General features: G+C 46.6%; 1 protein-coding gene across 4 annotated transcripts in view; it reads right to left on the reverse strand.

The window, feature by feature from the left end:
• The window catches only part of LOC133111399 (cytosolic carboxypeptidase 4), a 157,954-nt gene that overhangs the window by 14,498 nt on the left and 115,891 nt on the right, over positions 1-27,565 (reverse strand). For all 4 annotated transcript variants that reach the window (XR_009704991.1, XM_061221729.1, XM_061221728.1 and 1 more), the window contains one exon: positions 14,519-14,682. Coding sequence is in view for 3 of the 4 variants with exons in the window: in XM_061221729.1 (XP_061077713.1) it covers positions 14,519-14,682 (164 nt within the window). In the remaining variant the exon portion in view is untranslated. The remainder of the gene's footprint in view (positions 1-14,518; positions 14,683-27,565) is intronic.

Below are 27,565 nucleotides of genomic sequence, written 5' to 3' on the forward strand. Positions count from 1 at the left end.
TGCAAGGCACCAACCAGCTCGTCAGGAGCATTTAGGAGTTAGTTGTCTTGCTCAGGGACACTTCGACACACCCAGGGTGGGATCAAATCAGCAACTCTCTGATAATCTTATGGTTTTATTATGTTTCTCTTCTCGGGCTTGATACGGATGTAATCAGGATCGATGAAAAATGTGTACTGTGGTTCTTGGTTAGCATATTTAACCTGCACTAGTGCTTTAGTGATGTTGCCACGAAACTCACCGTGACTGTGAATATAGTTAGCCAGGTCTGGTAGTATTGATTATATTAATTCATTACATTACATTATTGGCATTTGGCAGATGCTCTTATCCAGAGCGACGTACAGTTGATTAGACTAAGCAGGAGACAATCCTCCCCTGGAGCAATGCAGGGTTAAGAGCCTTGCTCAAGGGCCCAACGGCTGTGCGGATTTTATTGTGGCTACACCGGGATTAGAACCACCGACCTTGTGTGTCCCAGTCATTTACCTTAACCACTACACTACAGGCCGCAATTCAGTCTAAATGAAAATATGAACTATAATATGTTATACAGTCATAGACATCAATAAAAATACTCCTACACCTCCTGGCCGGCCAAACAAAATGAGACGATATATTAAGGTTGCAATAATTTGCAGGTAAACATACACAACAGTCTAGAGTGACATCATCAGGTTAACCAGCACAGAGACACACTACCAGTTAGTGTCACTGTTAGATACGCCGCTCAGATCAGAGCTACCTTTGCTGTAGTCCTGTGTGGCTAGTGGAATGATAAACGGTCACTAGTTTGTGGGCACAGGCAGCCGCAGTGCTCCTGACAGGGGTGTGTGCGTGGGACAGAGGGGGACTCGAGAAGCACAATTAGGGGGGGAAAGGTGGGGGAAATTTAACGAAGTCGAGACCGTTACCGGCAGGCATGATGGGCCCGTCGACGGGTTACCGTCGCGCTGCCAAACAGCCCCCACGATCCCCTCAAAGCAAGAGCCACCAAGGGTTTCACACCCTGCCCACGTCCCCCATACCCCCTCCCAGCCAGCTGCTGCTGTGGAGAGAAGATTTACACTTCCTGCCGTCTGCCTTCACCCTGCTCCGCTCAAAGGCTTCCCCTGCTTAACTGAAGCTCCCGCACATCAGGAGAGAGACGCTAAAATGTCTGCTCCGTTTCATTTCGGTTTTGAAGAAAGATGCTAAAATGTCTGCTCCGTTTCATTTCGGTTTTGAAGAAAGATGCAAAAATGTCAGTTTCATTTGGGTTTTGAAGAAAGATGCTAAAATGTCAGTTTCATTTGGGTTTTGAAGAAAGATGCTAAAATGTCAGTTTTGTTTAATTTCGGTTTTGAAGAAAGATGCTAAAATGTCACTTTCATTTTGTGTTTTGAAGAAAGATGCTAAAATGTCCGTTCCATATAATTTCAATTGATTTCAACCTAAGAAAAAATATGGAACTGGAACTCTGGGCAATCTCCGGTCTGTCACAAAAAAAGGAATTAGCTTACTCAGAAAATGTTTATTTTTTGGAAATTGTTCTTGCCCTGGGAGCAGATATATACAGTACGCATTATATTTCTTAGACAGCTAAAATGTTATACCTCCTTTAAAATTTGGCATTCTTCTCCAATATGATGTCATTGCCATTGGAGTTTTGGTTTTGTATTGGGTGACTGCCCCCTATTGGTCCACCAACACCTCTTCCAGCAGCAACCTCCCAACCAAGCATAATCCTGCAATCCAATTTAGCTTCACCCTTCAGGGTTAGCTAAATGTAGCTAAATGTTTCATCTGCTATAACACTGTATTACGTATGCTATTACAATGTTATTACATATTCATAACTGAATTTACTGCTTATTCAGCCTGTTCACATGGCTTGTCTATGTGTACTGCATTACATCATTTTCCTTTTCCCAAAATGCCACAAAAGCGTGGTATTGTGTCCTGGGTCTCACTGTTATAGTAGGTGTGAAGAGGACCGTGTAACTGAAGGAGCTGGCCAAAATCTTAAGGCATGATTAATGCAGAGACTGCAACCTTTAAATCAGATGAGGATTCATCGATTATTCTGACATACCTACCCTTAACTGATATTTATACAAGATATTAGCCGTCGATAAAATAAAGATTCTGTTAGTATAATGATGAGGGAAACTGTCCGTTCGACTGCTCTCATATCAAACTCAAATGATTAACGCGTCGGCTAACTGAATCCAAACGCAGAGAAACATGCTCCCCCGCAAGTGACCTAACGTGAGATTTAAGGAAAAAAAGCTAGTTTGTTCTAGGTCTTGTGCTGAGCGGTCAATCTGTAGGTGTTACCATGGAAATAAAAACATCTTAGATTCGTATGTACTTATGTTCCCTCAGCTACAGATCACAAGATACTGTTAGGGACAATCAATAAACCGCGAAACACACAGAGCCCAGCATGTTCCAACAGCAATTTTCTCGGGTGCTGACAATTCATAATCGTATTTCCAACAACCTCGACCCCCACACCTGTGGAGAAATAAATAACTGCGGGATTAATTTTCCCTTATTGATAGTTCCACGATCAGATAAGGGCATAGTGTAAGTAAACACGCATCTCTCACTCTCAGTCTCAATGCTACACTGCGAGAGTAAATCATCAGGAGTCTGTTCAGTGTCTTACATGGACTGAGATTCCGCCATTACAGCTCTATTCAGATTAGGTGGAATGCTAGCAGTTGCAGCGCGGCCTTGGCAGTTTAAATGGCCCATTCGAAAATAATGCAGAATGAGATCTTTGTAATGATGTAATTACGGACGGTTGGGGGCGGGCGGGGGGGGTAGGGGGTCTCCGTCAGTAGGGGTGAGCTGTTAATTGCACGCCCGCCCCGTTTTGCGGGGTGAATTATTCATAATTTTTAATTATGAATAATTTTCCCTAACCTATTTCTCCCTCCTCGATCGCGGTATTACTGATCGTGCCTGTCGGGTTACCACTGTGCCACCTGGACTCCGAACAGGAAACTCTGCAGGGAGACAGAGCCCCAGCTCTGCCCCTCATCTTTTACAGGCTTCATCCTTCATCCTTCATCCTTCATCCGCGCTTCAAGAAAAGAACAAATCAAACTGTGTGACGCAACCAAACCATACTTCTTTTGGATTCTAATACTTTTCTGTGTTCTATTGCTTACAGTTTAGGAGTGCATTGTTCTGCAGATAATTGACATGTAGGACTAGGAGTTACATTGATATTATTGGTAATATTGATCTTGCCTGGTGCATTGGAGCCTGCGGGTTGGGTTTACGCTTTAGGGATCGTTTCATTTGTAACAATATACCAGGCAAGATAAGTGAAAAGGTAGTCAAATCCATATGCAAATAATATTTGAACCCAGGTCTGAACCCAACTATTTAGTTAATGTACACAAATGATATATGAATCTTCTAAGGACATCCATCCTTAAACGATCATGTCACCTTGCCCAGAAGCGCTTCCCAGTGACAGGCGATATTTAGGATTATGAGGGACGGATCTGTCTGCCGGGCGGGAAATGAAGGGTGGAATATTAAGAAATATAACGAGCGTGACCGGGGAAGACAGGTGGCGTTCACTGTAAATCCTGCTTCATTGCGCAAAAGATCGCGCCAATTAATTTCAATTCTGTTCCCATCGTGACATATTCCTCCAGCCAACCAGGGGCAGGCGTTGAGGCGGAGCTGAATTATATGGGCGGTGAGATCTCGCCGCGCTCACAGTTCTGTCAATTGCTGTCAAAATTTAAGTGAAACATCCACCGGCGACGCACAACTTTATGCGCCTGCAAATCATGCCATTTTGTAAAATGGTAATCCTTACGGTGAAATTATGTTAAAACAGGGAGCGTGGCTTGTTTTCGTGTCCCGTGGTTGAGTGCAGAGAGAATCTCCTGGCTTCCCCCACCTCCAATGCACTTGCCTGTGGGCTAAGGGCTATTTCATAAATAAATAATGTGTTATTTTACTTTTATCTGAAGTGACTTAGAGTTACTAAGACTAAGCAGTGGACAATCTCCCCTGGAACAATGCGAGGCCTTGTTCAAGGGCCCGACAGCTACACCAGGGCTTGAAGCACAAACCTTCCAGGCCCCAGTCATTTACCTTAGCCATCAGGCTACAGGTACTACATATAGTACTACAAGAGTGGCCTTGAGGAAGCAAGTGCACCTCTCACTGCTGACTGGCTCTGGCTGGGACATCTGTTGGAATTGATGGAAGAGGTTACGGCAGGTTGAAATAAACCCTTCCTACCCTGTGACGAAGCCCACTGTGTCCCCCTTCAACACACCACAGGCAAGGCCGAGAGCCTAGCGTTTGGAACAGAAGCCCGGAGGACCAGAGTGTGTGGACATACCCGTTTTATGTCCTGTATTTTATCTGGTTTTATGTTAAGCACTTTGAATTGCATGGTTTGAGTGAATCGTGCTGTATAAAGTAAAGGTGCTCACAGTTTCAGCCCTTCAATCTGTCTTTGCACAGCTACCGTGGAGGCCTTATGAAGGTGTTACACACTTCAAATAAAGCAGTGAAGTACAGACCCAGGTCAAATACAAAGCATTTTTTTTTTAGATTCAAATACTTTTCTGTGCTCAAGATTTGATCTTGTGCCTAGTGCAATTGAGCCAACCAAAAGCATGAGAAAAGCAGGGTTTGCTCATTTTGGGAGTATTTTGTAGGTTCCAATACACCACACAAGCTCAGTAAAGCATAGAAAAGTATTTGAATCCAAAACAATTATGTATTTGACCCGGGTCTGAAAGGTAGGGCTTTTCCCGGGCCCTACGCGGGCAGCATCCTAACGCTCTCCAGCCCACCCTTTTGTGGGATGCCAGCGAGGCGGCTGTAAATATTTTAAGAGCGGAGCTCTCCGAGTGAGTCTGCACACTGAACAAAGCTGTCTGAGGCTCTGAGAGCACGCCATCTCCACAGAGATGGCCCGGAGGACCGTCTGAACTCGCCAACGTTTTATCTACAAAGGCCTTAAAAAACGGGGGTTAGACAGAATGCGAAAGTGGTCCAGTCGGCTTGGCGCCAGGCCTCCGGAGAGCTCCTGGTTACAGGGGCAGAGGAGAACGTGTTAAGACCCAAAGACCGCCGTCCTGTGGGGTAGGGGGACCGTGCTGGCACTAACCATCCCAGTTATGGTCACAATCGAGCTGGCCAAGTGTGCCGGTGCTAACCATTATGGTCACCGCTACAATCGGCTCTTCAGCCTGCACCTGTCCCCACCCCTCCCTGCCTGCCTGCGGTTTCTAACGGCCTATATAAGCTGTTTATCGCAGCTCTCGCAATTGTGTATACTCTTTTTATTATTACAAGGTTGTGTATGCTAAGTCTGTTTTATTGCTACTTTCGTTTGTTTGTCTCATCAGACTCATCTCCAAGTTATTATCTTTGTGGTCACTTCTCGCAGTTATAACTGGACTTCCCTCTAGGGTTTTCAGCGCACTTGTCCCCGGTAATGGTTGTGCGCTTTGTTGCACTTTGCTCTGGATAAGAACATCTGCCAAATGCCTGTAATGTAATCACACTGTTAAAGTGTGCCAGTGCTAACATTATGGCTAATTCCACAATCGCCCAACAAAATCGTGGCATGCAAATATCACAGCTGTTACCACAATCGCCCAAACAAAGCCTGTCAGCACTAACCATCATAACTACTATCACAGTCTCACTGGCAAAGCCTGTCAGCACTAACCATCCCTGGCTAATACAACACGTGTCCGCGCAAAGTGTGCCGTGCAAATATCACATCACACTAGCTTGCCAGTGCTAGTGTCATGGCTACTCTACTGCCATTTCAGTCAGCAGCTTATTATTCTCCAACTATTTGTGAGCAGAAGAATCAGAAACATACATGTACAGGGTATTCCGAATGCTCAATCAGGAAACACACTTGTGTCCTTCAGGACAACTAACCTGAAAATTACACATCGTCGTCAAATTACACACAAATTTAAAATTTAAAATTACAAACCAGCCAGATGTACGGCAAACGACAGAGAGGCCCAAAATATGCACAGCCCTTTGTAATTTGTGTCTTTCTGTACAAGGTAGCCTCAGGCATACATTAGTCAGATGAAAAAAGTACCGCTATTATCCAATTACAGCCATTTATCACCAATGTTGTTTTCAATGCAATTAGGGATTTGGAAACCGATCTCAGTTTTTATCATTCATCATACGGCCACTGAAGAGATATTACTTGCACCGACTGGATTCGGATGACACTTTCACGACAGACCTAAATCAGTCCAAAGTGTTTCATCTCCCAAAATTAGCCCTGTGGGGACGAGTGAGCCAGTGCTCATGTCCTTAAAGGCAACATCAAACCTCTCCCACATCACAGAAACCACATGGAAAGTGTGACTTTATCCTGGGCTGTGAGCCACACCATCAGGATCAGCTTCAATTAAAATTCTGTGAAATTCTGAACTGAAATTCAATTAATGAGAACATCCACAGTATTACAAGAAAAATAAATAAATAAACAGAAGCCACCTTATGGCAACTTTTCTATTCATGAGTTGAATTTCCAGTCCCATTTCCTGAAACAGGATGGAAATGGTGAATTCATCCATGCTCCAGTGGTGTGCTTTGCTAGTCCGCCGATGGTCGCTTATTTTTAAACTGATCTTGTGTAGGAGGGGAAACTGGAGGCAGTGACTCAAGCCAACTCAGCCCTTACACAAATTGAATGTCCTTGCTCCTTCAAACGTCAGCCACTTCAGTTACAGACGTGGCGGATGGGGAGAGGCAGATCTACAGGTTGATCATTTATTCGAAAAAATACTTCCACAAAGGGAAAGACTGGAAATTCCTAACTTCTACTTCTAGCTCCTAGAAGGAACATTTAATAGATTGGAATGTCCTTGAAGGTGGCGGACCTCGATCGATTTCCAGGTCGAGAGCAAGAGGAAGAAAAAACAGGAGAAGAATAAGTGACTGGAATGAGGAGAGACGCCGCTGGAGCAGACACGGGGTGCCGTGACGCGTGGCGCTAGGCTAACGAGCCTGATTAAAACCGCTGTTCCTGCCGCTCCTCCGCTGAGTTATGCCTCCTCCTGTGGAAATAAACCCAACGCTCGCGAGCGTGAAAAACCGCGGGGCTGTCAGCGAGAGCAGCGAGAGCACGTGTAAATACGGATCTGACAGGGCGGCGGGAACGCCGGCGAAATGTAAATGCGGAGCTGTCGGGGAATTGCTTTGTGTTTCCCGGCGGAGCTGCGTGCTCGCTCTGACGGAGAGGGGGGGGGGGAGGGGGGAACACAGACGTCCCTGTCAGAGCCGAGCAGAAAGAAGGGCACGTGAAAATGTGGGTGGGGGGGCCAGCCAATCAAACAAACGCAGCATCGCGTCTCGCTCCCTTGATGTACGCTTTCCCCGAACCGCTAATGTAATTACACATCATAGAAACGCGCCATTGTGGTCAATGTGGTAATCCATACGTTGAGCCTTCAGGTGGCTCAGGCTGCAAAGATAATAATAACGATAATTTGTTATTTAGCTGACACTTTTATCCAAAACAACTTACAGTTGATTGGACAAGGCAGGGGCTGGGCTACTCCCACCTGGAGCATTGTGGGGTTAAGGTGGAGTGGAGCTGAGTGGGTGGCCTGTAGCATAGTGGTTAAGGTAAATGACTGGGACAAGGTCGGTGGTTCTAATCCCGATGTAACCACAATAAGATCCGCACAGCCGTTGGGCCCTTGAGCAAGGCCCTTAACCCTGCATTGCTCCAGGGGAGGATTGTCTCCTGCTTAGTTGAATCAACTGTACGTCACTCTGGATTAGAGCGTCTGCCAAATGCCATTAATGTAATGTAATGTAATGTAATGGATCTTTTTGTGGCTACACTGGGGCTTGAACCACCAACTTTCCTGGTCCCAGTCATGCACCTTAGCCACTAGGCTACAGGCTGCGCCAAAGAATGCCCCACAAGTTGCGTCTCAGCCGAATGGGAGGTATTTGACTGCGAGTTCCAGTCCACTGTGGGCTACGGCCGGAGCAACAACCGGCCTCACCAGGGAATGATAAGGCACAAAGAAAAGTATTTGAATCCGAAACAATTATGTATTTGACCCGGGTCTGAAAGGTAGGGCTTTTCCCGGGCCCTACGCGGGCAGCATCCTAACGCTCTCCAGCCCACCCTTTTGTGGGATGCCAGCGAGGCGGCTGTAAGCATTGGTATATCTGACTGAGTCCGCACAAAGCCGGCAGCTCCATTGATCTCACCGCTCTATAGCGGCCACTCCTGGTCAGACCAGGTTCCTGCAGATACGCTGACCTTGTGACCCTCCTGCAACAGTGCGTGACTGGTGCAGTGTGGGGAAATTATGTCACAAGGTGTCTGGTGGAGTCAGGTCTGCCATCTCCTGACTTTGGCAGGAACGGCTGGAGGGAGATCAACAGGTTAGTCTTTAATGTGTTTTATATATATTTAAACTACAGTTTCTTTCCATCTCCATTTTGTCTTTGAGAATTTTTATTTGTTTTATACTTTTATTGGTCGAGTTATCTGTTGTGGCATTGTTTGTATTTTTATGTTTTTTGTTTTTACTGATGTAAAGCACTTTGTGCTGTACGCTCGAAACGCACGATACAAATAAAGTTATTATCATTAAGTTAGGGGGTTGTGGAAAAATGGGGAAAATTGAGGAATAAAATTTAGAATAAGCCCTACATCTCCCAACCTGGGGATGAAAGTGCCATAGGTGTAAACTGAGCCGTAACAGAGTCCTGTGATTGAGTGCCCATCTGAAAACAAGCAGGTCCTCAGGTTAAGATGCTGTGAATTCCAGTCAGACCTGACCTCAGCCAGCAGGCACACCCATCAGACCTGTGTGAGCACACAGCACACATAGTTCATCACTGTCACAGGTTTGATCGCACTGGCCTTTATGGCCTTTACTCAGGAGTGGAGGGTGTCGGCTTGTGTAAAACGCAGATGTCCGACGGACCGATGGAATAGATGACAGGGGCGGTCGTGCCCTACCTACCCGTTAATAACCCGACCGGTCGGATGTCAGAGGAAATGGCCTACATGCTACATGTAAGACACATGTATGGGACAGGCACAGCTACGAGACAGAAAAAACAGATATGACCGATACTGCCACTGGATTCAAGCAAGGCAAAGATACAGAAAATACAGATAGAGAAGTCATTGGTACACTTAGAGCACAGATAGAGACACAGCTCCAGGTAAAGAACATGTATGGGAGAGGCACAGTTACAAGGCAGAGAAACAGGATACGACATTAGATTACATTATTGGCATTTGGCAGACGCTCTTATCCAGAGCGACGTACAGGTTGATTAGACTAAGCAGGAGACAATCCTCCCCTGGACCAATGCAGGGTTAAGGGCCTTGCTCAAGAGCCCAACAGCTGTGCGGATCTTACTGTGGCACTGGGATTAGAACCGCCGACCTTGCGTGTCCCAGTCATTTACCTTAACCACTACGCTACAGGCCGACATATACAAGTGACACTGGATTGAAGCAAGGAGAAGGGAAAGATACAGATACGGAATTGGTACATGTGCAGCACATACAGATAGAGACACAGATAAAGGCAGGGCACAGAGACAATTCAAAGATACAGAATAAGACAGATCTAGGAGAGAAGCGAAAACACCGAAAACAAAGATACAGAAGCAACTACAAGAGGCACAGCACATACTGTACAGGAGACAGCTACAGGTAAGGAATGGGGTAAGCACAGTTACAAGGCAAATATACAAGAGAATACATATACAACACTTGAGACAACAAGAGGAAATACAGATACAATGCTGTTACATATCACAGGGTTAGACACGGGAAAGAGACTGTACGTATCATTCAAATACACGGTACAGGGCACACCGGACAGGCAAAGATAGAGAGGGGTCAGAAGATAAAGGGATTGTACAGAAAGTGGCATACATCCCACTCCTTGGGCTGTCAGGACTGGGCGGCTGGCTTTAAACAGACAAATTCAGGCCGTAAACATCTTACCCTGCCACGCATCTGTGCCGTTCCTCGCTCACTCTAGCGGTCAGCAGTTCAGTTAAAAGGGCTTAAAGACCGATCTCAGCCATCCTGAGCCTAAATCACGATGAAAACAGCCAGACCCCGGTTCCCTACCTCCACCTCTACAATGCGGAGTCCTATTCTTGCAAAAAAAAAACAAAAAAAACACGGTTTTATTCTTCAAGCCCTTCTCTACCATCACCGTGGCCAACAGCTCTTGCGGGCCAGAGCATGAATAACTTATGAGCCTCAGAATAAACTATTCCTCCGATTTCATGTCCTGTCTGTTCGCATCTTGCCACGCATTCTAAGATAAACGCACAAATTTTGTCACACATATTTGTTGTCATTAATGTTTGACTGGGTAGGTGGGGTTGGGAGGGCAGGGCGTACCCAACCCCACCTAAGAGGAGGTACCTGGTCCTGAGGAGGGACAGGGGGGTTGAGAACAGGCCGTTCTCGCACTTGAAACCGCCGCAGAGAAATAAAATGCGGACGCACACCTCCTGTGAAGAACATACAGGCTACTGCTCACATTGTTCCCTGGAGCTAGACTCTGTGCTCTGAATTTTAAAATCCAGCTCCAGAAATGAGAAGTATCAAATTTAATAAAACTAAATGTAAAAGAATACAATAAGTAAAAAAGAGAAAATCTGAATGACAAGCACAGCTTTGGTTGTTATGGGAACGAGGCCATCCTTTCTGCTTATTGCGTTTTGCAGTTGAACGTTTTAAGAATGCAGTCTGCATGCTCTGTGTGATCTCCGATAGGCTTCGTTAAAGCACGGTGGCTGGAAAACAGGGGGCAAGGCCCACAGAGTGGATGATGTGGAGGCCGGGACTAAGGCGGAGTTGAACTGCAATCCTGCAAGATGGTGGGTTCCACCTTCAGACCCTGCCATGTCCCCCAAGAGGACCGAAGTCAAAGACCGCAATTTATTTATTTATTTATTAACCTTTATTTATACAGGGTAAGTTGACTGAGCATGCGTGCTCTTTTCCAGCAGCGCCCTGTTAATGCCCCCCCCCCCCAAGTTGCCTAATGTGCATGTACCGGAGTACCTGGAGGAAACCCACACAGATAGGGGAAACATGCAAGCTCAGAAAGACCCAGGATTCAAACCCAGGACCTTCTTGCTGTGAGCCAGACAGTGGTATCCACCCCAAAGGCAGAAGATGTACAAGAGACAGCTGAGACAGGGAGAGCCCTCTTCCAGCCCTACGTTGACAATGGAGGACAAGCGCACAACATCAAGGGAGGTATGCCACTAAAGGTCCGTCCACAACAAGAAAAATAATTATGACAAACTATAAATATGTTGTTTTCAAAACTCAAGTGGATGGCAGAGTCCACACCACAACTATAACAACAATGACAGTGATGAATGATATCTCCATGAACGATAAAACACGACCAAAATCTATTTGAATTTACAGGGCGTCAGGGCGCATGATGACGTAGCTGAGAGACTATTTAAAGAACGTTATCTTTCAGCAGTGTGGATGCAATGCTCATTGTTATCGTTATGGTTATAGTTCTCGGTGCGTATGGGCCTTAACAGCGAGAAGGCGGGTTAGTTGCATCATCGTGACTGTTTGACCTTCAGAGCCAATCAAACCAAAGCTCTCCCATCCCTGTAATTCCATCGACTCATGTTTGTATAAAACCAAACACGCATACAAATTCCACGCATAGTTACAGCGGTCTCTGAACTCAGTGACAGTCTGATGCCACAACCTACTATATCTCACCATGAAAATCCACCTTCCCCAGCATGTCACAAGGAAAAAGCGTTTTCTTTTTTTTTTTTTTTTTTGCCGGAAACACCGTTTTCAAACCGCCATCCGAGAAAGACATTAGTAGCGCTTATCCGTGGCAGACGCGGCCCGGGTAAAAGGGCTAAGAATCTTTCATCAGGCTCGGCAGCGACTGGGCTTTGATCTGACAGTTTATTAAAGTAATACCGCCGAGCGACTCGCCGCCAGCTTCCGCGGACATTAAAGGGGGGGGAGGGCTCCGATTGGTCTGTCTGTTAATAATTTCGCCCGGAGTAGTTGAAAGAGATTTGCGCTGAGAGTGACTGTTGAAACAGAGGAGGGGAGGATGGGTTCCACACGGGGGAGAAAATAAACCTCCCGTCTATCAAGATAATAAAAGTGTTTAAGAACCTGCATACCGGAGCCTCGCCGAAGCCATTTTATCTTCGGCTGTTATCGGGGGGGGGGGGGGGGGGGGGTGCCGAGGGGACATTTTTATTTCCCGCCGAGGCCTCTTCTCTTTCCGCCGAGGTACGTTTTTAGCTTTTTAAAAATCACTTTCCAATCCCTCATGGGAAAATTACTTTTTTTATCGATGATATAACATTGCTAAAATAATATCTACTATTTGTATGGCGTGCCTGCAAGACATCTTGCTATTTTTTTTCCATCGGTAACATGATCTGTGAAGGGCTTTTGCGACAAGTTTTTTTTACAGTGGCATATAAAATAAAATTTGATATTGCTCAGGAGACAGAGGGTAGAGCCAGGGGTGTGGTCCCTGAACCATTTCACATTTTGGCAGGGGGGGTGCGGGGGCAGAATGCCATTGATGGATTGGGAGCTAATCCTTGTAGCGCGGCGACTGGCCCGGTGGTAGAGAAGAGATGCAACGCTTCAAATAAGAGCAGGGACTTAATTGAAGTAAAAAAAATCGATAGAAAGCCCTTTTCCCACTATTTTAAAATGGCAGACTCAGAGGAAAAAAAGCAATCGCATGGACGAGAGCCACACTGATGCTGCTCTCCTGTGAATCTCCTTCAGCAGACCGCTACGGTAAATAAACCCGCTGTCTCGCACCCCACCCCCCGCAGCCTGTATCATAACCACAAGGCTCAGGAGGAGGAAACAGCAGGCCTCAACCCCGAGTCACAGACTTACATGCATTACTTTATTTACTTCTCACTAGCAGGAGGCTACTGTAGCCCACAGTCTGTACAGATTGGGATGGTGGCACAATTTTTTTGTTTTTTTGGCTCTGTACTCCAGCGCATTGGATTTGAAATGAAACGGTGAATACGAGGTTGAAGCGCACCGTCAGCTTTAATTTGAGGGTACTCACATCCATATTGGGTCACTGTCCAAATGCGCACAGCACTGGATATGATGAAGAGCACTAGGGCTGTGGTTAGACAACCATTCTCTGCAATGTCCCTTTCCTAATGTTCCCTCCACACTGTCGGGTGTGTGCGAGGGTGTGAGCGTGTGTGAGTATGTGTGTCTGTGTGTGTGAGTATGTGTGTCTGTGTGTGTGTGTGTGTGTGTGAGTATGTGTGAGTGTGTGAGTTTGTGTGTCTGTGTGTGTGTGTGTGTGTGTGTGTGTGTGTGTGAGTATGTGTGAGTGTGTGAGTTTATGTGTCGTACACGTGTGTGTATGTATGTGTGTGTGTGAGGGGTAGGGATAGAGGTTGTGCTTGTGTTTGAGAGGGGGAGAGAGCGAGAAAGAAAGAGAGCGAGAGAGAGAGAGGGAGAGAGAGGGAGAGAGAGAGGGACCGAGCCAGTACATGTGTGTGTGTGTGTGTGTGTGTGTGTGTGTGTGTGTGTGTGTGTGTGTGAGGGGTAGGGGTAGGGGGGAGGTTGTGCTTGTGTTTGAGAGGGGGAAAGAGCGAGAAAGAGAGAGAGAGAGGGAGAGAGAGAGAGAGGGAGAGAGAGAGGGAGAGAGGGAGAGAGGGAAAGAGAGAGGGACCGAGCCAGTACACGTGTGTGTGTGTGTGTGTGTGTGTGTGTGTGTGTGAGGGGTAGGGGGGAGGTTTGCTATGTTTGAGAGGGGGGGAGAGATACAGAGCCTGTACACATGACTGTATAACATTCTGTATAGATAGGATTCTTTTTTTTTTAAATTCAATGAAAGGTCCTAAATAAACGTACTATACATTTCACATAACAATTTAGTCATTTGGCAGAATAGTTAAAAACTGAATCAAATCAATATTTTTTTGTGACCACCCTTCGGCGTTAAAACTGCATCACTTCTCTGAGATAGCCACCGCTGTCCTGCAGTTCTATAAGACAATCAGCAGGGAGGTTGTTCCAAGCATGTTGGAGTGTTTGCCACAGTACTTCTGCAGACTTTGGTTGGCTCCTTGCTTCTGATCTCAGAAGCAAATTAAATACAAAAATGTCTCTGTAAAATTACATCTTTTGGAAAATGAATATTTGGAAATCTCAAATGTCAAATGTGTTTTATACTAACACACACTAAAAAAGAAACATATATACAGTATATAATAAAGTTTAGGGTGCCTAAGACTTCTGCACAGTACTGTACGTGTGTGATGAAGAGTACGTCTCAGTAAATTTCCCTTTCAAAGTATGCAACTATTTCCCCTTTTTCAAAATTGTTGTGTTTAGGAGACGCGTTATCTTTTCCTCCCATGCGAGTGTGAGTGAGCGTGAGTGTTTGTACGGAAGACGTATCGGCGTGCAGCCGGAGGAGATGCGGGATGGCGGCAGACTCACTTGTGGGACTTGTGGTCCAGGGGGCTGTCGTTGAGGTCGAGCAGGGCGGACGCCTGGCTGAACAGCTTGGGGCTGGATAGCAGGGTGCTCATCCGCAGGGGGAGCAGGCTCTGGCAGAACTTCAGCCCCATCTCCTCCAGCTCCCTGCTGCCCACCTGCAGGCCCTGGGGCGAGAGCACAGACAGGGGGGACGCCGTTAACTACAGCCCCAGGCTTCGCGGGGCCTAGGACTTCGACATTCATTCGGGGAGAAAAATACTTATTTGCGCAAGAGAAAACAGCTTCAGGGAGGAACACCTGTTCATAAAAGAGAGAGAAATAGCTTGGGGAAAACACCCGTTCAATAAATAAATGAATAACAAATGCTTTTAAGAAGTTGAGGCTGCATATGGCCGGAAAAGCGCCCTGTTTCCTGAATTCCACGGTAAGCCTGATTGCAACTGCCATTTTAAACAAGTTTCCATTAAATGAGGTACATCATCATTAAAGAGCAATATCCATGCTCGCTGTATAGGGTCAGAGAAGAACAGAACCTTTTTTTAAAATGTATGTCATCATTTCTTCAGGACACTGTGTGCAAAACACATTCTCATTTACAACAAAATTAAAAACCAGGAGAAAAAAAAAGTAATAATTTCAGTCTTTCAGATGAAGGGGTTCAGTGGGTCTCTTGCTTTCCTAATCTGCTGATTAACCTCTCTCCTCAACCTCGGGTGGGGCCCGCACCTTCCCAAAACTCCCCCCCACCATGAAGCGTGTCCTCGCCACACGCCTGGTACCGTGTAAAGCCCCCTGCCGGTTTCCTTCAGACGAGGCTACCAGCCTCCCGTCAAAAGCTCGCATCCTAAAGGCTGATGCTGTGGGTTGCAATATTGCAAAAGTTTCTGAATAAGGACTGAAGTTCTTTGGACATCTGAATAACCCATTGGTAGTGTCCAAGTGTCACGCACTGGTACACCACGCTGCCCCTTCATGTCTTCCGACAGTGGTCTCAGCATGCGCTCCAATCAGACCTCTCTGTCCCGCGTCCTCCCACCAGCTGGCTGCTCCCCGCCATCGAGGCCCAGTGGCCCCAGCCAATCTCTGCCCTTGACCCCCCTCAGTCAGTCAAGAAGGGCTCACTGACTGAGGGCTTCCTCAAAACTGACCTTTTCAAATTACACTGCCGTATTCCAATCTAAAACAAAAAACAAAACAAAAAAACAAACATCACCATCCAACCAGCCCCCGTCCCTCATGGAATGACCTTCCTCAGTCGGTCAGGAAGGCAGGTTCACCAACCGCTAGTTCCCTCATAACTCACCTTTTCATATTATACCTCCATGTTCCTATTTAATTCAATGCTAAAAAACAACTATTTCTTCCACTTAAATGTGGAACCGTACATATTGGTTGTGTTGTTTTCTGGCCATAAAAAACACACTTGTAAATTGCTGTGGCTAAAACGTGCTTGCTAAATGACTAAATTGTAAACTGTACATTTTAAATCCCGCTGCCCTTTCAAAGAAGCCGCAGTTACCCGTGCGCGTTGTCTGTTTTTAGCGTCCGCGCACCTGCGTGCTGTGCTGCTGCCCTTTTGGGCGGCCCGTTCCTTCGTCACGTGGCTGACACGGCGTTCACCCGCCGGATCTCATTAACTCTGCCTAAATGCCACCGGCCGTGCGCGGAGGCGGTTAGCGGTTAGCGAGCTGCGCTAATGCGCCCGGCGGCGCCGCTGTGGCCGTCTCCCTGAGCCTGTCACGGCCGCCGTGACGCGTAAGCCCCGTCTGTCACTCAAAGGGAGCGAGCGCCGTCGGCACGACGACAGGGCTCTCCGAGCGCCTATAAACTGAAAGCTATCTGCCGGCCCGGTAATGGGCAATGCAGCGGGGCCACGCGGCAAAGCCGGGTCTATCAATGCAAGGGCTGAGCCGCCTGGAAAAATAAATAAGCACATCAGTAACCTATAACCTCGGCGGATTACGGCTATCACACCACCCTCCTCCCCCCGGGCCGCGGCACGACACCAGCCCACGCCGCAGACAGGAAATGATATCTTAACCCCGTCGCCGCGGGAGACGCCGCGGCCACGTGAAGACGAAAGACGTCTGGCCTGGAGGAAATAGCATGTGAACTCCAAATTGTTTGTGAATACATTTGGTTTGGCTGAACGTCCTTTCTTTGTCTGAAGCGCGGCGTGGCTAAGCGTCTCCGGGCTCTGCGTTATTTAAAGGTTTGGCAGACGACGTCGCGCCGCGGGTCTCATGGCTTGTATTTACACGCGCTAATCCGTCTCTGCACCCGGACATTTCCTGAGGGGATATTTGCGTTCGTTTTGGGAGTCCTGCTCAAGGGTTGCCTATGGGGAATTAAAACCTAAAACTTTCCGGCTAAGGGTCCAGGTTCCAAAGAAACATGCCCTTGTAAGAATGTTCCCTTGTGCTTAAGAATGTGTACAACTGTGAGGCAGCTCTCGAGTGAAAGAATTCACATTGGTAATTGGGCATGTGCATTATGAACCAACCCAGCGTTTAGGATGCACCGGAGAGTGCAAGAATGCACCCTAGCATTTGAGGTGTGAGGAAATGCCCTTGTGACTGAGAAAGTGGCCGAACATGGCACTAACGTACTCACACAAGGGGAGGGGTGACTTCTTTTACCACACAACGGTGCAAATGCGTGCACTTAATGGGGAATGAAAACACTAATTCACATTGTTTCCGTATAACCCTCAAGCAAAATTCAGAATTCTAAAATTTCTCTTCCTCACAAGAGAAGCTCAGCTCCTTTCCGAATGAATGACTCCAACATTTTTCCATTTTAACCCTCTGTGCGGGATCCAAGAGGCAAACACTCAAACGCACAAGGCGGCACACACAAAGAGAAGCACTCAGCACTGCTACTCATAAGTGGATGATAAAAGGATGGGCGCGTGAGCCGTATGTAATAAATACCTTTTCAGCCGGACGGGCACGTTCTGCGGCTGTTCGCCGCGGCGTTGCTTTCACTCAAACCGCGTTTAAGCAGCTCTCAAGCTGCTCCTCGCCGACATTCCAGCGGCGTTTCGCCCATCACCGTTTATCACTTACGATGAAGGAATTACGACCGGAGACACGGAGTTTCACAGTCTGGATAAACCCCATAAAACAAGGTCTGAGTAAATGGCGTCTCTAATCTGCTCTGATGTCACCTCCAGAAGGCACCTGTGCCCACGGTCACCACCGCTTGGGCGAGGGCAGGGGGGTGTGGGGGCCTTTTCAACTAATTAAAAGTAAATTAAAGATTTACATTTGAGATGAAGAATTAAGAGTTCAGCGGATAGCTCGATTTCCTTTGTTCAAAAATGTATATAAGATGGGGATTGCTCAGTTGTCACAGGTGAATACTGCATGTTAAATAGGTTTTTGACAGAAAAGCATTTCGAAGATTTGGCGCACATCATTGGCACATTTGTTGTCCGCCAAGCTGAATGTATGCAATTTATGATACGTTACTTTCCGTACATACACGCCGCATCGGGCGCACTAACCGGTGATTTGTTGCTCCACAACCGCTTTTCTCAAATCTCAAATGCCCCCGTTTTAAAAAATGTATTTGAAGCGTCAGAATGGATTAGACGAGACGTGTGACAGCCCCTCCGTGTGAACGGGCCGAGGTGCCGCGCGGCTTCCCAGCGTTCATCAGCCACACGGAAGGTGCCGGAGCGTTTAGGCTTCGAAGAAGGGCCTTCATTAACTCCCAGCCAAGCGTGCGTGCCAGCGGCTCGGAGCGACTGAGCGAAACCCGCCGAAGAGCACGCTTTCCCGTCTGCCGCCCTCGGAGCGATAACATTCCGGGGTGCTGTCGGCAAAGGAGGCGCCGACTTTTACTCATAGCTGCCGTTTGCTATTCCCTTTCGAACTGGAAAACACGCCGCTTGAAACCATGTAGGATATACAGAAGCTGATATTGACACGGAAAAGCTTGAACAAGGCTCTTTAAAAAAAAGAAAAGAAAAAGAAGCTTAAAATAAGCTATACACCGAGCGTCAGAAGTGACCACCGGCTGTCGTTTGCACAGCCGATAGCCAGAAAGTTCTGACTCGGTACTGTACTACTGCCAGGCTTCCTGCTGTGCTCAGCCATTTCAGAAACTATTCATCCGTGCGAAATGGACGGCATTTCGAATCGTCACTCCAGAGGACAGCTTCAGCGAAAGGAATAAATAATGATCCGCAATCCCTGCGCGGTTCGCCTTTAATAGCCTGACCCGCAGCACAGCTGGGTTTTCATAGCAGTGTGTTGGTACACTGTCAGTGATCCACCGCACAGCGTGAACTTAATCGCAAGGTCCACTGCGCAGCAAGACCTGGTCAGCTCCTCATGCAGGTGCAGTAATATTAGCAATTCACCACACACCAGCGGTTGCTGGCGGGCAGCGTTTAAGAACATAATGTTTTTTTAAATTAATTAATTGAAATACAGATCACGCTAAAGCAAACTATTCTTTTTATCTTGATTACGTTACTATCTGACCCGTTACTTCGTTTTACCCCAAGCGGAATCACGTTAGTTACAGAGAGAACCGAAATTGTTTGAAGTTCAAGCCAAGTTCTCTTTGTTCTAATCCGTCGGTGCACCATCCGTTTGAATCCTGTATTGTAATGAAAATATTGAATTTGAAGTACATGAAGGCGCTGTGACGAGACAATGTCAGATGAAGATGAATATGTTGTTTTTAGTGAAAATGTCAAGCTGGTCTGGGCTGAAAAGCATGCTTGTGGTTTAGAGGCAAAAATCCCCGTTTACAGATGAGATCGCAGTTTTCCAGTAAATCCTCCACCTCATTGTTCACCTGTCATCACTTGCCCTGCCTGTCTCCAGGGCTTGCTCATTAGCTTTCTGAGAGGACCTTAAACCATGTCTAACTTCTCCAGCTTTCCAGGTCAACACCTCGTCCTCCTTTAAAAGGATGCCAACTCATACTTCTCTTGTGCGACTCTCTCTCATCTCTCATACCCCTTCCACACAGAAAGTGATAACCCACATTTTATTTCTTCATCATTGTCATTGCCTTCTAAGGCAACAAAATCCATCCCCTGCATTTAAGGCAGCTATAGTACAGTGCCTGGGGACCAACTCCAGTTCTGAGGCCAGTGCCTTGGTCAAGGACAACGGCAGGATTACACACCAAGGAGCAATATAGGCTCTACAATTAACCAACTCAGGACCTTCTTGCTGTGAGGCACCCACTGCGTCGCTGTGTCGCCCATTTGTGGTGCGATCCATTTACACCACACTACGATTACGATTAAGTACTGTTCACGTGAGACCCGGGGCCACAAGTTTACCGCACGTCACTGCTGAACAGGGTTGTTGCGTTTTCCCCCCAAATTATCCTGCTAATACAAATGATGTGCCAATGATGTGCACCAAATCTCGCAAATGCTTTTATGTCAAAACCTATTTCACAGATTTACCTGTGTCAACTGAGCAATCCCCTCACACAAATCTACCTGTGAAGATTCATGCACAGTGAAAATGATCATTCCAAAGTTTTTTGCCTCTAACCTGCATTTACATGAATAATTACATCATTGAATGAATTCCTCATTCAGAGAAGTTTCAGAACATTTTTCCTGCGAGGGCTGCTGTAAGACTTGGAGCGCAAAATAGGGTTTTTGTTTTAGAGCACAAAATTCAGGAAATGTGGACCAATTGAACACTTCACAAGATCACGTGGTCACTTGTCATGGGCACACTGCCTGAAGCTGAGGTCATGGGCACACTGCCTGAAGCTGAGGTCATGGACACACTGCCTGAAGCTGAGGTCATGGGCACACAGCCTGAAGCTGAGGTCATGGGCACACTGCCTGAAGCTGAGGTCATGGACACACTGCCTGAAGCTGAGGTCATGGGCACACAGCCTGAAGCTGAGGTTATGGGCACACTGCCTGAAGCTGAGGTCATGGGCACACTGCCTGAAGCTGAGGTCATGGACACACTGCCTGAAGCTGAGGTCATGGGCACACTGCCTGAAGCTGAGGTCATGGGCACTCTGCCTGAAGCTGAGGTCATGGGCACTCTGCCTGAAGCTGAGGTCATGGGCACACTGCCTGAAGCTGAGGTCATGGGCACACAGCCTGAAGCTGAGGTCATGGGCACACAGCCTGAAGCTGAGGTCATGGGCACACTGCCTGAAGCTGAGGTCATGGGCACACTGCCTGAAGCTGAGGTCATGGGCACAGTAACTGAAGCTGAGGTCATGGATACACAGCCTGAAGCTGAGGTCATGGGCACAGTAACTGAAGCTGAGGTCATGGACACACTGCCTGAAGCTGAGGTCATGGGCACACTGCCTGAAGCTGAGGTCATCTGCACAGTAACTGAAGCTGAGGTCATGGACACACTGCCTGAAGCTGAGGTCATCTGCACAGTAACTGAAGCTGAGGTCATGGGCACAGTAACTGAAGCTGAGGTCATGGGTACACTGCCTGAAGCTGAGGTCATGGGCACTCTGCCTGAAGCTGAGGTCATGGGCACAGTAACTGAAGCTGAGGTCATGGACACACTGCCTGAAGCTGAGGTCATGGGCACACTGCCTGAAGCTGAGGTCATGGACACACTGCCTGAAGCTGAGGTCATGGGCACACTGCCTGAAGCTGAGGTCATGGGCACTCTGCCTGAAGCTGAGGTCATGGGCACTCTGCCTGAAGCTGAGGTCATGGGCACACTGCCTGAAGCTGAGGTCATCTGCACAGTAACTGAAGCTGAGGTCATGGGCACAGTAACTGAAGCTGAGGTCATGGACACACTGCCTGAAGCTGAGGTCATGGGCACTCTGCCTGAAGCTGAGGTCATGGGCACACTGCCTGAAGCTGAGGTCATCTGCACAGTAACTGAAGCTGAGGTCATAGGCACTCTGCCTGAAGCTGAGGTCATGGGCACAGTAACTGAAGCTGAGGTCATGGGCACACTGCCTGAAGCTGAGGTCATGGGCACTCTGCCTGAAGCTGAGGTCATGAACACACTGCCTGAAGCTGAGGTCATGGGCACACTGCCTGAAGCTGAGGTCATGGACACACTGCCTGAAGCTGAGGTCATCTGCACAGTAACTGAAGCTGAGGTCATGGACACACTGCCTGAAGCTGAGGTCATCTGCACAGTAACTGAAGCTGAGGTCATGGGCACAGTAACTGAAGCTGAGGTCATGGACACACTGCCTGAAGCTGAGGTCATGGGCACACTGCCTGAAGCTGAGGTCATGGGCACACTGCCTGAAGCTGAGGTCATGGGCACTGTGAATCATGGTGTACATAGAGGCTCTCACACACCACTATTTTCAGTTTTTTCACTCTTTGCTACAATATCAAAAATTTATGCATTTTCTTGGTTGGGTTAAACTTCAGAATAAAAGCAGGGTTCAAAGTCTGACCATCATCTCCATCACTCTCCTTTAAGAAGCCAAAAGCGGATGTCTTTTGTCAGTTGAGATTAATTGCTCAATGCTGGAGGTGTCAGTGTCTTGGGTGTATGTTAAACAAAATACCAAATGTCACTTACTTTACTTCATTAAATATCTTAAAATCTTATTAACCATGACCTAATTTGGAATGGTAAATGAATTATTCATTATCTCCTGTTAGCTGGTGACTCTCCTTGACGGAGTGGTCCTCCGGTCCATGTGCTGATTTGAGATCTGAGATTTTAAAAGACCCATATTGTGGAAAATGACATTTCCCTTGCTATGGGGTTAAAGGTATTATGAAGACCAAAAAAAAATAAATACACACAAAAAGAAACACAATCCATATGAAGAAAATGTGCATTTATACAAGCGGTTTGGAATTCTGTGAAGTTATGACATCACAACAATAAAGTTGTTTACTTCAGCATGACCCACCTTGTAGTCGGAAGAAATCCCAGTGCTTGGCACAGACTGCATTCAGTTAGTTGGAGCTAGCCAGCCAATCAGAACAGAGCTTTGTTGATGTCAATGAGTCTTAAATACACTAAAATCTAAAGCCTGTTGTTGGTAAAGCTCTTGAGAGGCGCTGGAGAATGGAATGTAAAACTGGATAGAGATTGTTGCCATTGCCTTTTTATGGATATCAGGACCTAAAATAAAACAGTGGAAAATAATATGGGACCTTTATGGGTGTGGTGTTTCCCGCTCGTCTGTGTGTTGGCCGAGCTGTATTGCACAAGTCATTATTGCCCCTGCTTTATAACCACTCGCTTGCCAGCAGTTCTGTGGCCAAGAGAAGATGAGGGAAAATGCCAAACACTGCGCAGCCCTGTTTCAGTGTTTCACTGGAGGTTCCTTTGGAGGATTCTCTGGAGGCTTATAGGGCAGTCTCATCAAGTATTTTAGTATTTTATATTTAGACTGAAAATCGTATTTCTATTGCTTTACTGTTAAGAAAAGACAAAAATACTGCCAATGAGGCATTTTTACCAAGATTTGCCAACAGGGCAAGATAATTTCACTTGTCAAGCAGACTAACTGCAATTTAAAAGAAGCTAATATTTTGTACTTGAGAGAATAAAATCCAGTTTGAAGTCTCATTACAAGACAAAAACAGATTTTATTTTTGCAATGAGGAAGAAGTGAGAGAATAAGGAGACAGGGCTGCTGAACCCTGCATGGCCCTGTTTTGAGCCTTCACTGGGGGTTCTTCCAGAGGATTAAAACCCAAATTTGGGCAGCCCACGCAAGGGGAGGGTCTGCCTCATTTCCCGCTGTAGGATATCAGTCACTCAGTTACACCAGGTGTAGGCTGGTGTACACTCCGATTTGTGCCGTTTGATAGTGCTATGTTATTCTGATTTTGCTTGTGATTCTGTATGTGACCATTTTGGATTTATGGAGTCATTTATGTTATGAAATGACTGCATTTGCCATTTGACAAGTCCAGTAGTTTCTTATGGGCTGGGACACTTAAGTAGAAATCAATCAAAACAAACAAATCAAAATATACTCTCTGTATTCTGGCCCTAATCGGAACGTATCCACAGCCAGCCTGGTCAGAAGCAAAAAAGGGTGCATAACCGGTCAGCTAAATCTGCAAGGTCCACCCCAGCGAGGTTCATTCTGAGAGAGAGTGGCGTAGCCGCCTTCTCCGCCGAACATGGAAAGACACTTTAGGCCTGGGGGCAATGTCCTGAGATCACACACGCTCAAGACAGACTGAAAATAAAAAACTAAGAAATCATTCACAGCCTTTGCCATGAAGCTCCTGTTTCCACTGATCAACCTTGAGATGTTTCTACAGCTTAATTGGAGTCCACCTGTGGTAAATTAAGTTGATTGGACATGATTTGGAAAGGCACACACCTGTCTATATAAGGTCCCACAGTTGACAGTGCATGTCGGAGCACAAACCAAGCATGAAGTCAAAGGAATTGTCTGTAGACCTCCGAGACAGGATTGTCTCGAGGCACAAATCTGGGGAAGGGTACAGAAAAGTTTCTGCTGCTTTGTCCCAATGAGCACAGTGGCCTCCATCATCCGTAAATGGAAGAAGTTTGGAACCACCAGGACTCTTCCTAGAGCTGGCCGCCCGTCTAAACTGAGCAACCAAAGATATCAAAGGAGTGGCTTCAGGACAACTCTGTGAATGTCCTTGAGTGGCCCAGCCAGAGCCCAGACTTGAATCCGATTGAACATCTCTGGAGAGATCTGAAAATGGCTGTGCACCGACACTCACCATCCAACCTGATGGAGCTTGAGAGGTGCTACAAAGAGGAATGGGCGAAACTGCCCAAAGTTTGGTGTGCCAAGCTTGTGACATCATATTCAAAAAGACTTGAGGCTGTAATAGCTGCCAAAGGTGCATCAACAAAGTATTGAGCAAAGGCTGTGGATACTTATGTACATGTGATTTCTTAGTTTTTTTATTTTTAATAAATTTGCAAAAATTTCAAAAAAACTTCTTTCATGTTGTCATTATGGGGTGTTGTGTGTAGAATTTTGAGGAAAAAAATGAATTTATTCCATTTTGGAATAAGGCTGTAACATAACAAAATGTGGGAAAAGTGAAGTGCTGTGAATACTTTCCGGATGCACTGTACATTACACCGGTTTCTGTCATAACACAATTGTATAATGAGCACTCTTTAAAAATACATTAATTCTGTGCGGCTCTGGATAAGGGTACCAAACTAAGCAGATTATGTAGGACCAGTTGTACGTCGCAACATTAAAATGCACTCTGCTGCTCTTTGAAAAAAAAAAAAGTGCTTAGGATAACTAATTAAAGCATTTCGTGCTCATTCATCCGTTTTCACTTGCGGATCCTTGGGAGGAATAAAAAAAAAAAAGATCTGGTTTTGTTTCGGAAAAGTCAGCAAACATTTCTTCTTCCTTCCGGAGCCGTGCGGAGGAGGTGATTAGCGGTGATATGTTTGTGATGCAAATGAGGTTTTCTTTGAAGCGTGGCTCCTTTTGGCAGGGAGAATCTCTCAGCACGTGGAGACGGCCAGATAGCGGCCCAGAGCCATCCCAAACCGACACGGCGTGCGAAGCGGCGTTCCCTCTGTGGAGAACCTCTTTGGTTTCGTGCTTGTGCAGAAAAACACTGCGTTTTGTACCCAACACCAACAGCAGCCCTTGGTCTTCATTTCAAAGAAATATGATCTATCTTGTTTTGGTTTTTTTTCCTTCCTCAACTCAGCTAGCCTTTCCTAAGGATCGATATGGCCGTTTGACACATTCTGCTTTCGGCCTACAACCCTCAGTACCGTAGAAACGTGGAGTACGTGAACAAAACTGGCAAATAATAAAAATGGCTGCTCGAATTGACTGGAGCACGACCGCAGTTAAAATGATCCATTGTAAAGACTCTTCCATGGCTTTTATTACCACACAATGACACCAGATTTCGAAGTCCTGTCGGTTAAGCCTTCAACAGCAAAAACAAATTTAAACCAAACCTCTCTACACAGTGACACCTGATCCGATTGGTTGACTGTCTGAGGGTCTAATCAAGCCTCTTGGTCGCCAGCCAAGCCTCCCAGCCAATCACACGTCACATGGAGGCGGCAAATTGGCCCGAATTAGCGGCGAATTAGCGGCGAGTTTCAGCAAACACTCGGCAGATTAGAGTCCAGGAGCGAAGTGATTGGATTGCCTGTGTAGCGTGTTGGTCTGACTGGCCCCTGACGCAGCATGAGAAGATTAGCCCAGACCTTTTAATCAGAGAAACCTGAAGGTGCATGTGCCGAACATCTGGCTACCCCACCTGTTCGCGTGAGCCCCTTTAATGAAATCCACGGTGTTCTGATCCAACGATCCATCTCTGCTCCCAGCCCAGCTGACCTGGCTAAGGTAACATACCAACATACCAACCAGTCAAGCTGACCTGGCTAAGGTAACATACCAACCAGCCCAGCTGACCTGGCTAAGGTAACATACCAACGCCCCCTGTAGCCGGTTAGTTATTCCGCATCACAGACTGCGTTTCCGCCCGGATGTACAGACCGGCTTTCTGTTAACGCCGCAATCAGGTCTAATTATTTAAATCAGCTGGCCAGGAAGCCAGTGAGCTCCCTGGATCAAGGCTGAGGAATTCCAGCAAGGACCGAATAGATGAAAGGCTCTCCAACGTGAAGTGCATTTTAAGACCTGGCATCGATCACACGGTTAGCCATCCAAGAATAAATGGTCAAAGTACACAAGAAATATGTATTCTGTCCATGTTTGCAAAACAGCATTACTACAACCAAAGGTCATAAAGCAGTCAATTACATCATTGTTTTGGATTCAAATATTTTCTATGCCTTACTGAGCTTGTGTAATATACTGGAACCTACAGAATGAAATACTTTCAAAAAGTGCAAACCTATAAAAATTACATATTTGACCCAGGTCTGTTGCAGACTGTCACATTGTGGTCTGTTACCATGGACTGTCGTTGTGAACTGTTAAGATGGATCGATTTGACAATATGCCTACTGCCCAATGTCCAAGTTTTCAAAGCAGCATGGTCAAATACAGAACTTCCCATGGGGGAAAATAATCATGTGAAGAATCACTTCTCTCGCTCTCGCTCATTTGATTTGATTTGATGGCCTGAATTGCCAGCGGTGTTAAATTACTGTACACTTCACTGTCAAAACAAACAAAGATTGTTTCTGTGAAAATGGAAGGACCCACATGCCTTTCCTTTCCATTGCACGAGAAGGCTGGAATAACTGTAATTAGCACCTGTGTTCAATGGCAATGATACATATTGTGGGAGAGCGTAACAAAGAACCAGAGGGAGGTCCTGGACTGCAGTAGGGCAGGCTCATTAGTGACAGAGGAAATGTGTGAAATGCAGGAAAAGGGGAGACTACATGTAAAAGAAATAAATAAAAATACCAACCTTCCACTAACTGAATAAATGTGGAAAAATGTAGGGAAGGGCAAGTTTCACATAACTGGCAAGTTTCACATTTCTTTTTGTTCTTGCTTCTCTTCGTCTTTCTTATTTGGCCGACTACTGCATTCCTCGCTGTGCACAAAGCCCATCTGCACGCTTCCAGATTCCTCCTCCTGCGCAGCCTGGATGCGCACCGTCCGTAAAATGCGCCGTTCAGAATTTCGCGTCTTATATAAGCGCAATTAATAATGCAGAATAAAAGTCCTGTGTACTGCCAAGCGTCCTGGATCCTGGTGGGCTTTGGACGGCTCTCAGACGCTGTGTTATAGTGGCTGCTACATTTACGAAGAGCTCCTCACAGCTTCTTTGCGCTGTTGCAGACTCGTCTGCGTTCATAAAGAGCTTTGCCAGGCCGCTCCACGCTGAAAGCGCTCCAGGACACCAGCGTGATTGTGAGGACCGTTTCAGCAGCTGTGGTCCGTTAGCTTGGACTGTCACTGCAGACTGTTAGCATGGATAGGACTGTCGTTGTGGTCAGTTAGCTCAGACTGTCATTGTGGACTGTTGGAACAAATTGGATTGTCATTGCGGTCTGTCAGCATGGACTGTCATTGAGGACCAGACCTGGGTCAAACACATAATTGTTTTGGATTCAAATACTTTTCAACAGTTTAAAGAGCCTATCTGGGGTATTGCAACTTATGATATACTCTCGAAAAGTCTGG

The sequence above is a fragment of the Conger conger genome, chromosome 15, assembly GCF_963514075.1.
Source record: "Conger conger chromosome 15, fConCon1.1, whole genome shotgun sequence".
Taxonomy (NCBI): Eukaryota; Metazoa; Chordata; class Actinopteri; order Anguilliformes; family Congridae; genus Conger; species Conger conger.